At 43.3% G+C, this 12651-nt stretch overlaps 1 protein-coding gene and 1 long non-coding RNA gene across 5 annotated transcripts in view; both read left to right on the plus strand.

The window, feature by feature from the left end:
- LOC120997527 overlaps nt 1–12651 on the plus strand; it is a 1081373-nt gene that overhangs the window by 712006 nt on the left and 356716 nt on the right. The gene's annotated exons all lie outside the window — the stretch shown is intronic.
- The window catches only part of PPP2R3A (protein phosphatase 2 regulatory subunit B''alpha), a 225828-nt gene that overhangs the window by 186273 nt on the left and 26904 nt on the right, over nt 1–12651 (plus strand). Inside the window, exon 1 of one of the 4 annotated variants that reach the window (XM_040427605.1) lies at nt 1470–1954. The exons of the other annotated variants lie outside the window; for them this stretch is intronic. Within the exon in view, the coding sequence (XP_040283539.1) occupies nt 1823–1954 (132 nt within the window). The 5' untranslated portion in view covers nt 1470–1822. Of the gene's footprint in view, nt 1–1469; nt 1955–12651 lie in introns of those variants that run through there. 4 annotated transcript variants of the gene reach the window in all.

Here is a 12651-nt window from a genome sequence, read left to right on the forward strand (position 1 = left end):
GGGTGATGGGCCCTACACACTGTGACCTTCTCCTATCAATGCTGACAGTGTCAGACTGTGCAGGGACACACCACATTGACGAGACAAATGGTAATACTTGGCTTATTCATACATTTCTAGTCAGAATAAAGGAGGGACAGCGTTGTTCCAGAGTTGTCACATCATGAAGAAAATGGGTATTTACTAAAATAGACATGTCATCAGGTGGACTTCAGTAGGCGGTGGTTAAAGGGAACTTGTCACCTTGTACATGCAGCACCATCTGTGGTCAGCATGTTACACAGCAGGAGTTGCTGAGGATGATCTATAGGTTTGAGGGAAAAGATTTGGTATAACTTGTCATTTATTAAAGAGGTTCTCCAGGCTTTTAGGATTGATGACCTATCCTCAGGATAAGTCATCAATATCAGATTGGCGGGGGTCCGACAACTGGTACCCCTGCCAATCTGCTGTGAGAGGAGACGGTGCGCGCAGTGCACTTGTGCCGTCTCCCATTCCTGTTCACCACTGCTGTCTATGGGCTTTTCGGACCCCCACCGATCTGACATCGATGACCTATCCTGAGGCTAGGTCATCAACCATAAAAGCCCGGACAACCCCTTTAATTCACTCTCTGCTCTTTCTATGGTTAAGGGTACAGTGGGCAGTCCTACTTAGTGACAGCTATCTCTCTAAGGAAACTCCTACAAGGAAGACTGAATCACTGAGTAGGACCGCCCACTGGACTCCTAAACACGGAAAGAGGAGGGATTTAAATGACTAAAATACCAGATATACAAAATCTTTTCCTACAAAACTATATATCAATCTGCTTCGTTCCTCCTGCTCTATAACATGCTGCCTGTTGTGTTCAATGTGAAAGGTTCCCTTTAAAAGCGATTTTCTTAAAAAAGGGCAGAAAAGGTTATCAATAAGGAATGAGCATTACTCACCCCAGATCCCTCACCGCTGTTCCAGTCCCTACTGTCAGGAATCGCCTGCAAAACCAGTGACTGGCCCGTCTCCGCTACTGATTGGCTCAGTGGGCACTTCCAGCTGTTTGCTGTGTGTCAAGCCTTGACCAGTAAGTGGAGAGCAGCGGGGACCAGAGCACCATCGTAAGGGTGCTCACAGTGGAGGATCTGTGAGGTGAGTAATGTTTTTTGTTTTTATTTTTTTTAACCCCCTTGAAAAGCCCAATTTGAACCAAATGTGCACTAGGTATTTCATCCCTCATAGAGCTTTTTAGTTGGGGTCAGTTTTTGATCTTCAGCCGTATGGAATATGTTCCTCTGACCCGTTGCCTCTCTATTTGTGTCTCTGGTACTTTGTTCCTGTGTATGACTGACCTTTCAGATCATTATTAAGTAAACACAAGCAGGGAAGACTCTTTATATTAAGTTTGTTGCTTTGGAGCGTCTAAGTTTAGCAACAGGCGGCAGCCGCTGGATGCTTCCTTTCCCAGAATCCTTCCTCTGGGCTCCCACTCCCCCCACCATCCCAGGCCAGCACTGGCTGTCTGTCACACAGCAGCACTATTCCGAGGTCATGTTTCTCAGCTGCTCAGTGTTGGGAGACTTCAGAAAAAGACAGTTTTGTTCTTGCTAAGAATTTGGTTTTGTCAAGACAAACACGGGGCTCCGTGCCGCCATACAATGCTGGAGTCTGGGAGCGGAGCGTTGGCCTTAGATTGCAAGACTCGGAGACTCTCTTTGCTGCAAAGAGTCTAGGCGAATCCCAGCTGCTAAGATCCCTAAGCTCTTTTCCCTAGCTCCTTATAACACACTCAACGTTTTTTTTTTTTACTTCAGCCTTCAGCAGTCTTGAGAGCTGGTTCTCCAAGATGATGATAAAGGACACGTCTTTGAGAAGGGACCCCGATTTGAGGGGGGAACTGGCCTTTTTGGCTAGAGGCTGTGATTTTGTGCTCCCATCCCGTTTTAAAAAAAGGATCAAGTCTTTCCAACAAGCTCAGGTTTGGATGTTATTTTCTTTGTAAGCTTTGAGAGATGATGTTGGGTTTTGGTGGGTTTTGGACTGATATGGGTTGAGCGGGCCCAGCCATTTAAAACAAAGAGCGTCACCAGCAGGTCTGGGAGTTGTGCATTATTACTACATTCAGGAATAATCAATGAAAAGATTAATGAGATTTTACCATTTGACAGTATGTTACATATAGGACTGGATACTAGACATACATTGAGCAGGTTGGACAAATTTTCAGATGAGTCAGGGTGGACTTATATGTGATGTGGTGGTTGGAGGTGGAGTTAGGAGATCACCTCCGAGGTCAGGAGGCGGTAAGAGGCCTTACGATCTAATATAGGGGGTTATCATCAGGTACTGTCAGCGGATATTACCACTCCGGTATTTGGAAAGAACATTTACCTCCTATGGAGCCACCTCACGTTTAGCACTTCTCTTCCTGTCATAATCAGCAGTGTATAATAAAGCTTCAAGTCAAAATTGTGCAGATTGCATCGTCGATTAATCCTAATTTTCATCTATATTTGCAATCTCTTGTGGTGACCTTAGAAGACCACATTGGCTCACAGTATAATACAGGACAATGTTTTTTTCAAGGGTAAAATATCAGTGACAAAAAACACCTTGTGACACCAACAGAGAGACTCTTCTACATTTGGATGTAGCCTAATGGGACTGATGGCTAACCTTGCTGAAAAAGATTGTGACACAATTTTAGCCTCTGATGTGTTCTAAGTTTTGACCAGTGCCGCATGTTCCTAGTAAAAATAGGTGTCTAAGATTAAAATGAATGTTCCTTCTGCTATTCATGGTGGATGTGTGTTGTGCTCTTTTGCTCCGTTTTTAGCTGAGTGGGCTATTCTCATGGTCCCCAAGGCTGCCTAGATTGAGACTCTGCCAGTGGTTTACTAAATCATAGATTAGCTCCAATCATGCTTTGGAACCAAGCATGAAAAATTGTTCTTCTATGGCATTCACAAAATGCAGTCACCAGTAAATACAGGTCCTTGAGTTGTTGGGTGGCTACTCATACAGCTCGCACTGTGGTCATAGCCTAGCTTTCCAGAGCCAAGTTTATTTTCTGTTAAGCAGTTGGGCATTTAATTCATCAGGATGGCCACCCTGTCATAGAGGTTGTCGACAACAGTTCAGAAATCCTGACAGGTGAACCTACCAACATGTGGTTGATGGTTTTATAATACCTAATCTGGGAAATGGTAAGGACTACCCTTGGAGCTTTAGTGGCCGCCTAGAAATACTGTAGAATTTCACTCTTAACTTGGTAGGAGAAGACATTATATGATTTAGGATCGTGAAGATGGTGAAACAACACAGGCACCATCTGGTACACCATATATCCTACTTGTTTGTACTCAGTTCTGTTTGCCTGCAGTCACCACTAGAGGGAGCTCCCTGTATATACAGCCCCCACTGAACATTGAACCACCAAGAGTGTGCTTTCAGAGTACTAAGAGACCCTCCATAAATTGCCTGTGACTATATAGACAGCTCCTCGTTGATAGCTTCTCACATCCAGCTGTCAACTAGACATGCTCGATTTTGAAGAAAGTTATGTCCTGCTGAAAGGGTGGAAGTGAGCTGCCTAAAGAAAGTATAAAACATATCTTTAAGGAAAATACAAAAGAGCAAATTTATTGTAGACCCTATGACCAATAATGTGTTTTTTGTAGCTTTTCTTCCAGATCACTGCAAATGCGCTGTAAAATACTGCATTCTTTTTAGAGATTGTGAGCCAAAAATAATGCATTCACAAACACGTTCTGTTTGGGAGAATTCTTACATATTCCATTTGCTGGTCCCCAGTCTCTTAATTTTATAGACTTTGCTGTGGTATTTCTTGTGCTAGACACCATGTTACATAGTAACATAGTTTATAAGGCTGAAAAAAGACATTTGTCCATCCAGTTCGGCCTGTTATCCTGCAAGTTGATCCAGAGAATGGCAAAAAAAAAAACTGAGGTAGAAGCCAATTTTCCTCACTTTAGGGGGAAAAAAATCTTTCCCGACTCCAATCAGACAATCAGAATAATTCCCTGGATCAACGACCCCTCTCTAGTAGCTATAGCCTGTAATATTATTACACTCCAGAAATACATCCAGGCCCCTCTTGAATTCCTTTATTGTACTCACCATCACCACCTCCTCAGGCAGAGAGCTCCATAGTCTCACTGCTCTTACCGTAAAGAATCCTCTTCTATGTTTGTGTACAAACCTTCTTTCCTCCAGACGCAGAGGATGTCCCCTTGTTACAGTCACAGTCCTGGGGATAAGTAGATGATGGGAGAGATCTCTGTACTGACCCCTTATTTATACATAGTTATTAGATTTTCCCTGAGTCGTCTTTTTTCTAAAGTGATTAACCCTAATGTTGATAATCTTTCTGGGTACTGTAGTCCACCCGTTCCAATTATTACTTTAGTTGCCCTCCTCTGGACCCTCTCCAGCTCTGCTATGTTTGCCTTGTTCACAGGAGCCCAGAACTGTACACAGTACTCCATGTGTGGTCTGACTAGTGATTTGTAAAGTGGAAGGACTATGTTCTTATCACGGGCATGTATGCCCTTTTTGATGCAACCCATTATCTTATTGGCCTTTGAGAAGCTGCCTGACACTAGTTTCTACAGCTTCGTTTTCTGTTCACTAAAATTCCTAAGTCCTTTTCCATGTCAGTGTTACCGAGTGTTTTACCATTTAGTATGTACGGGTGACTTGCATTATTCCTTCCCATGTGCATAACATTTGTCAGTGTTAAATCTCATCTGCCACGTCTCTGCCCAAGCCTCCAATCTATCTATGTTGCCACTGATTTTGCAGGATGGACCAGCCACTCCTTAGTGACAGCTACCATATTGGCATGACTAGGATTTCAGAGGCAGCAATATAAACCTATGTTAAAATAAAATAAAATCCCATATATATGAAAGCCTTTTATAGTGAAAAGTGAAACGGCTTTAGGGATGACATAACCACAGCCTGCTCTGGTTTCCCTGCTGGTCAGAGTTTGGTGCTGGATGTTCATGAGCCGCAGTTCACAGCTGGTCAAGAGGCCTGCATGCCATATCTTTTAAGAATGTGAACACAGATGCCATGGACTATTTATAGTGGACAGTGAACAGTGTCAGGCTTTCTTGAAAGTACATAGCTGTCAGAGTTGGCGTGTGCCAAGTTATATATCTCAGGCCCAGGCCATTTCTTAACTTTTCTCCTGAAACTACAGTATTTTACAACCTACATGTAGTTATGGAGGGAAATTCTCCTCTCGCTTAGGGTTTGTCCCCCTCAATACATGTCACATCAGAGGTTTAGTTATTCTAACATGGACTAAGTAGAAAACAAAGATGTCAAGACTTCAGCAGAGCTTTGATGGATACTTTGATTATGAGCAGGTAGAACAGTACTGTACGTGGCATGCATGGCATTATGTATAAGCAAGAGATCATCTTTATCATGTTAACAAATGGCCTCATCTGAAGCATAGACAATCAACTAGTGTGTGCTGGGCACTGGACCACACTCTTCCATCTGAAGCCCCAACCCATAATTTTGAACATGGCACCATGTCTCCTAAAATGTCCAGGAGGCTCCTGGAAAAATTAGACCTCCTGAACCCCCAAAAGAGTTGGCAAACCTCCCAGGTGCCACAGAAGCCTCACTAAAATCAGCCTTAAAGGTGTTATCTGGGAATTTGATATTGATGGCCTATCCTCAGGATAGGTCATCAATATAAGACCAGTGGGGTGTTAGGAGATAAGCTGTTTGAAGCTCTGTTGAGTGCTATGGTCTCTTCACAGCCTAAGTGCTCATGGAGTGCTGTGGCCTCTTCCTATAGCTAATCAGTGGGGATCCAACTCCCAGGACCACCGATCTGTGAGTGCTTCTGTCACCATTGACGTCGCCGTACATCAATCACATGGCCTGGGTGCAATTTGGTCCCATTCATGTGAATTGGGCTGAGCTGTGATACCAAACACAACCGCTATACAGCGAGGGGTGCTCTGCTAGGTAAGTTGTGAAGAGGATAAGCCATCATTATCAAATTCTTTAAATGTGTGTGTGGCGTTGGGGATGCCATCAGGCACAACCGCAGCGTCATTTAAATCTCTGCTCCTTTAGAACTTATAAATCATGTGTTTTCCCCAGTGCACTGCATTTTCATGGTGACAGGGTCTCTTCAAGGGGGTTTTCTGGGACTCATGGTTTTTTTTACAATAGTAGAAGCACAGCTGTGCACATTCTGCAGTAGCTGTACCCGGTACTGCTGCACAGTGCTCTTCACTGGGTTTAGTGGTTTTATTTTTGTCACATTTGAAGTTGTAATCGCACAAACCATTCCTCCAGTCAATATGGTCAAATCTGTAGCTGACTTTTCTCATCTATAGTGGGTTTTCTAAATCATTAGCCAGGGATGACAATTCTGTTTTTAGATTATTGCCTGTTATTGGACTGCCCTTCTTAGATTAGCCTGCATTCAGCTACTCTTTATTGGTGCTGTCCAGTTTGTTGTAAATGTAGTTCGTGTCTGTACAGTCGTGGCCAAAAGTTTTGAGAATGACACAAATATTAGTTTTCACAATGTTTGCTGCTAAACTGCTTTTAGATCTTTGTTTCAGTTGTTTCTGTGATGTAGTGAAATATAATTACACGCACTTCATACGTTTCAAAGGCTTTTATCGACAATTACATGACATTTATGCAAAGAGTCAGTATTTGCAGTGTTGGCCCTTCTTTTTCAGGACCTCTGCAATTCGACTGGGCATGCTCTCAATCAACTTCTGGGACAATTCCTGACTGATAGCAACCCATTCTTTCATAATCACTTCTTGGAGTTTGTCAGAATTAGTGGGTTTTTGTTTGTCCACCCGCCTCTTGAGGATTGACCACAAGTTCTCAATGGGATTAAGATCTGGGGAGTTTCCAGGCCATGGACCCAAAATGTCAACGTTTTGGTCCCCGAGCCACTTAGTTATCACTTTTGCCTTATGGCACGGTGCTCCATCGTGCTGGAAAATGCATTGTTCTTCACCAAACTGTTGTTGGATTGTTGGAAGAAGCAACCCCACACATGAATGGTCTCAGGATGCTTTACTGTTGGCATGACACAGGACTGATGGTAGCGCTCACCTTTTCTTCTCCGGACAAGCCTTTTTCCAGATGCCCCAAACAATCGGAAAGAGGCTTCATCGGAGAATATGACTTTGCCCCAGTCCTCAGCAGTCCATTCACCATACTTTCTGCAGAAGATCAATCTGTCCCTGATGTTTTTTTTTGGAGAGAAGTGGCTTCAAGCATCACCCTCCTTTTAACATGTCAAGTCTGCAATTTTAACCCAATCAGCCTGGCATAATGATCTCAAGCCTTGTGCTCGTCAACATTCTCACCTGAGTTAACAAGACGATTACTGAAATGATCTCAGCAGGTCCTTTAATGACAGCAATGAAATGCAGTGGAAAGGTTTTTTTGGGATTGAGTTAATTTTCATGGCAAAGAAGGACTATGCAATTCATCTGATCACTCTTCATAACATTCTGGAGTATATGCAAATTGCTATTATAAAAACTTAAGCAGCAACTTTTCCAATTTCCAATATTTATGTAATTCTCAAAACTTTTGGCCACGACTGTAGATAGTTTTCATTTCGTTTGTGGTCCTCCACCAAACATGTTTGCCTGTGACCTAAAACATTAAACGATTTTGCAAGACCTAGCGGGAACCATCAACCCACCTTAAAGGGAATCTGTCCCCAGTTTTCTGCTGCCCTCACTATTAAATTCTAACATCTCCTGCACATGCCGATGAGTCCCCATATGTATGAGCTCCTGGCTCTCCCTGCCCTTTTTTCATATGAATCAGCAGCAGGAGGGCATGGAGAGCCAGGAGCTCATGAATATGGGGACTCATTGGCATGCGCTCGAGCTGTTCAATACAAGATTTTGGCTGAGTCAGTTAATCAAAGTGACTTAGCATTTTGCTAAGAGGATCTTTCACTAGTTAATGTTGCTCTTAGAACTTAGGACACCATAAAACTGGTGACAGATCCCCTTTAATCATAACTTGCCTGCAGAAGAAAATTTCCAATATACTTACCATCAAATTTTATTTGGACATCCCTTTTAAAGGTGGTTTCACACTAAGCATTTTTGGGCAGAAAACACTGCGGCCAGATGTTACATGTTGACCAGCAGGAAAATATAATATGAATTTTTTGTGCCCGTCTGGTGTGTGACCACCTCTCATGCCAGTTCCATTTCCTGTCTGGTGCAGGTGTCCGGACTTGTCTTGATTCTGCTGTGTGTTTCCATGGAAGGTACCAGACGTCTTCTGCTCAAACGTCTGTATTACACATCAGAAGATATTAAGTACGTTTCATTAGTTTTGTGATGCAGTTTAAATAAGTGATCACTGGTGGAGAGCACTCGTACTCTTTGGCTGTTCATGTCCATTGACGTCTTGGTTTTAGCAGCGCACCACTGGCTTAATTTAGACGTGGGATTTCCTTTGTGACACGTTTTTATGGTGGAAGTCTATTTTTATTTCATGAAGAAGTGCTTCATCTTACAATTCAATGAGTGCCCTTCAACTCCAGACTTCTGGCCCATAAAGTGACGTTAGACCCCTCACAGGTCAGGCTATGCGTATGGAAGGGTAATCGGATCCATTCCATCGAAGGCTCTACTCACATGTACTATTTTTGTTTATTTTTTTGTCTGCTGCAGTATTTCACTTCTGCCGTCAAAGCTTCATTTCATGTTTTTTTTTTAAAACCTACACATTAGGATCTAAGAGCACCCAGCAAATTTTAACATAGAATAAGGTATAGACGATAGATGATGTTCCAATAATAGGCTTTATGTGCTGTTTAAACCTAAAAGAACGTCTCCATTAATGGCACTTACATAGAGGTAGGTGACATGTGGCAGAGCACTTTGTGATGTCCCCACAGCTCTGTAGATCTGCAGTGTATGTCGTCAGTGCACAAGGCTTTAGTGGTATTACTATGTCACCCTTTGTAGCCGCAGACGTATATGTGTCCGTTCCTCTTGGTAACCCTGTAATGCTGGCGTAGCAAATTGTTCCTCTGCCTAGGATACCTTTCTTCAGATAATCATTCATACTGTGTTCTGACATTCCCGGGACTTCCTACCCTGTTCCATTGCACAACATGTAATGTCTGGTATCCGTTTCCACAGGAGTAGTGGGTGACAACCTGCTTGTGTAGTGCCTAAAGGGAATTCGTCATCGGAAAATGACCTATTGTTTAAATCACGTTTTTATGTTAAACATGTTTTTTATGATATTTTTAATCTTTCATTTTAATATCTACAGGTGAAACTCGAAAACTTAGAACATCGTGCAAAAGTCCATTTATTTCAGTAATGCAGCTTTGAATTCGAATATTGTGAAAAGGGTCAATATTCTAGGCTCAAAGTATCACACTCTAGTCAGCTAATTAGTCCATACCCCCTGAGCAAAGGGTACCTCAAAATTGTAACTTTGGGGTTTCATAAGCTGTAAGACATAATCATCCAAATTATAGCAAATAAAGGTTTGAAATATCTCGCTTTGCCTGTAATGAGTCTATCTCATATATTAGTTTCACCTTTTAAGTTGCATTACTGAAATAAATTAACTTTGCACGATATTCAAATTTTTCGAGTTTCACCTGTATATTTAAAACAAAAAAATTCTGCAGTGTTCGCAGTGGCCGCTAAGACTAATAGGCGCCACTCCTTGGTCTGTACAGATCACTTTACTGCAGTTATCTGCTTATCATTACAGGCAGGATTGGAATGATACTTACCGCCTATATACACAGATACCACAACCACCCAGCTCCCTCCTGACCTCTGCACAGGTCACAGAGCATGCCTAGAAAACTGTCCCACAGAAGTCACAAAGGTCCTCCCCAGACTGGTGTCTCTATGGACCATGGTGGCTGCTGTAAAGCATATCTCTATATGCCGTTTAGGCAAGATGGCAGCCCCCATAATCATGTTCATGAAATGAAATAAAAAAAATTGCAGTCAGGAAATAAAAACATTAGAAAAAAGGACATGTGTCACTGTATTAACTGTTAGAAAAAACATTTTGGGTGATTTCCTTTAAGCAGATCTCTGGTTCTCTCTCTATCTCTTGATCTACTGTTATTGCCAGGGAAAGCCACTTCTAGCCAGACAATAAGAATGTAAAATACGGTAGATTGTTGGGGTCCGTCATAGCGCTTTTAGAGCATGGACCTCCATTCTGGCCCATAGAGGTGATCCCAAGAGGAGACGCCAAATACCCTTTCTCCCAGCGCTGTGCCCCAGTTACCTGATATTTTTTCCTTACTGGTATTTTAGTTGATTGTGGTTTGTAATTATTCAGTCCTCCATTTTCTGATGACATTGTGGAGGGCTTGTGTTTCTACACAGCAGCTAATGTGAGCAAGCAGGACTGCAGTGTAAAGTAAGGGGGGAGCAGGAGAGAGCAGCCGGAGGCTTTGATGGGACAGAAAGTAATTTCATGCTACTTCATACCTCAACAGCCATTAGAACTAAGCTGACCATACACGAGTGTTTGGTCGAAAAATATCTCTCAACCCCTCCATACACATGCATACTCGGCTAAGTATGCATATGTCCTGAACAGGGAGAGGAGAGAAAGCTACTGCCAGACACCTCCGGCCGCTGCTTATCTCCTCGAGACCAATAGGACCAGGCACTTGAGGAGGTCACATGCACTGAATGGTCCGCGGACCTGTAATTTCATTGACCCAGTGGCACAGTGTATGTTAGGAGGATGTTGTGTCACCAGGTTTACAGTATTTCTGTTGTAGTGTACAGATGAAGCAGTGCTGAGCTTGTCATTGGGTACTACTCACTGTGACATTATAATATGTTACATGTAGTTTTACATCAGATTACAGCCTCATGCACTTAGCTCATCTATGTGCATGGAAGGTGTACTGAAGTGCACACAGCCCTGTGGGGCTGTCCTGGCTCTATCTCCAGCAGTCCCATTCAATTCTATGGGACTTCTGAAAATAGCTGAGCGCGCTCGCTGGGCTATTTTCAGGACTTCTGTAGAAAGGAATGAAGAGCCCGTCGCACATACAGTGCCTTGCAAAAGTATTCACCCCCTTGACTTTTTTTCGTATTTTGTTACATTACAGCCTTTCGTTTAATGTTTTGTTAATCAGAATTTTATCTGATGGATCAGAACACAATAGTCTAAGGGCTCTTTCACACTTGCGTTGTTCTTTTCTTCCGGCATAGAGTTCCGTCGTCGGGGCTCTATGTCGGAAGAATCCTGATCAGGATTATCCCCATGCATTCTGAATGGATAGAAATCCGTTCAGGATGCATCAGGATGTCTTCAGTTCCGGAGCGGAAAGTTTTTTGGCCGGAGAAAATACCGCAGCATGCTGCGCTTTTTGCTCCGGTCAAAAATCCTGAACACTTGCCGCAAGGCCGGATCCGGAATTAATGCCCATTGAAAGGCATTAATCCGGATCCGGCCTTAAGCTAAACGTCGTTTCGGCGCATTACCGGATGCGACGTTTAGCTTTTTCTGAATGGTTACCATGGCTCCCAGGACACTAAATTCCTATTTGCCATGGTAAAGTGTAGTGGGGAGCGGGGGAGCAGTATACTTACCGTCCGTGCGGCTCCCAGGGCGCTTCAGAGTGACGTCAGGGCGCCCGACGCGCATGGGTGACGTGATCACATGGATCACGTCATCCATGCACATGGGGCGCTCTGACGTCATTCTGGAGCGCCCTGGGAGCCGCACGGACTGTAAGTATACTGCTCCCCACTACTACTATGGCAACCAGGACTTTAATAGCGTCCTGGCTGCCATAGTAACACTGAACGCATTTTGAAGACGGATCCGTCTTCAAATGCTTTCAGTTCACTTGCGTTGTTACGGATCCGGCGGGCACCTCCGGCAAATGGAGTGCACGACGGATCCGGACAACGCAAGTGTGAAAGAGCCCTAAGTTGGTGAAGTGAAATGAGAAAAATATATAAATAAAACTATTGTTTAGAAATAGAAAACAGAAACATGTCATGTGCGTATGTACTCACCCCCTGATTGCAACCAATTACCTTCAGAAGTCACATAATTAGTGAAATGATGTCCACCTGTGTGCAATCTAAGTGTCAAATGATCTGTCATTACATATACACACCTTTTTTGAAAGGCCCCAGAGGCTGCAACACGTAAGCGAGATGCATCACTAACAAAACACTGCCATGAAGACCAAGGAACTCTCCAAACAAGTAAGGGACAATGTTGTTGAGAAGTACAAGTCAGGGTTACGTTATAAAAAAATATCCAAATCTTTGATGATCCCCTGGAGCACCATCAAATCTATCATAACCAAATGGAAAGAACATGGCACAACAGCAAACCTGCCAAGAGACAAGAATGTGTTGGAATGGCCTAGTCAAAGCCCAAATCTCAATCCAATAGAAAATCTGTGGTCAGACTTAAAGATTGCTGTTCACAAGTGCAACCCATCCAACTTGAAGGAGCTGGAGCAGTTTTGCAAGGAGGAATGGGCAAAAACCCCAGTTGTAAGATGTGGCAAGCTGATAGAGACTTATCCAAAGCGACTTGGAGCTGTGATTGCCGCAAAAGGTGGCCGCGGCTCTACAAAGTATTGACTTTAGGGGGGTGAAT

Source organism: Bufo bufo, chromosome 4 (genome assembly GCF_905171765.1).
Source record: "Bufo bufo chromosome 4, aBufBuf1.1, whole genome shotgun sequence".
NCBI lineage: Eukaryota > Metazoa > Chordata > Amphibia > Anura > Bufonidae > Bufo > Bufo bufo.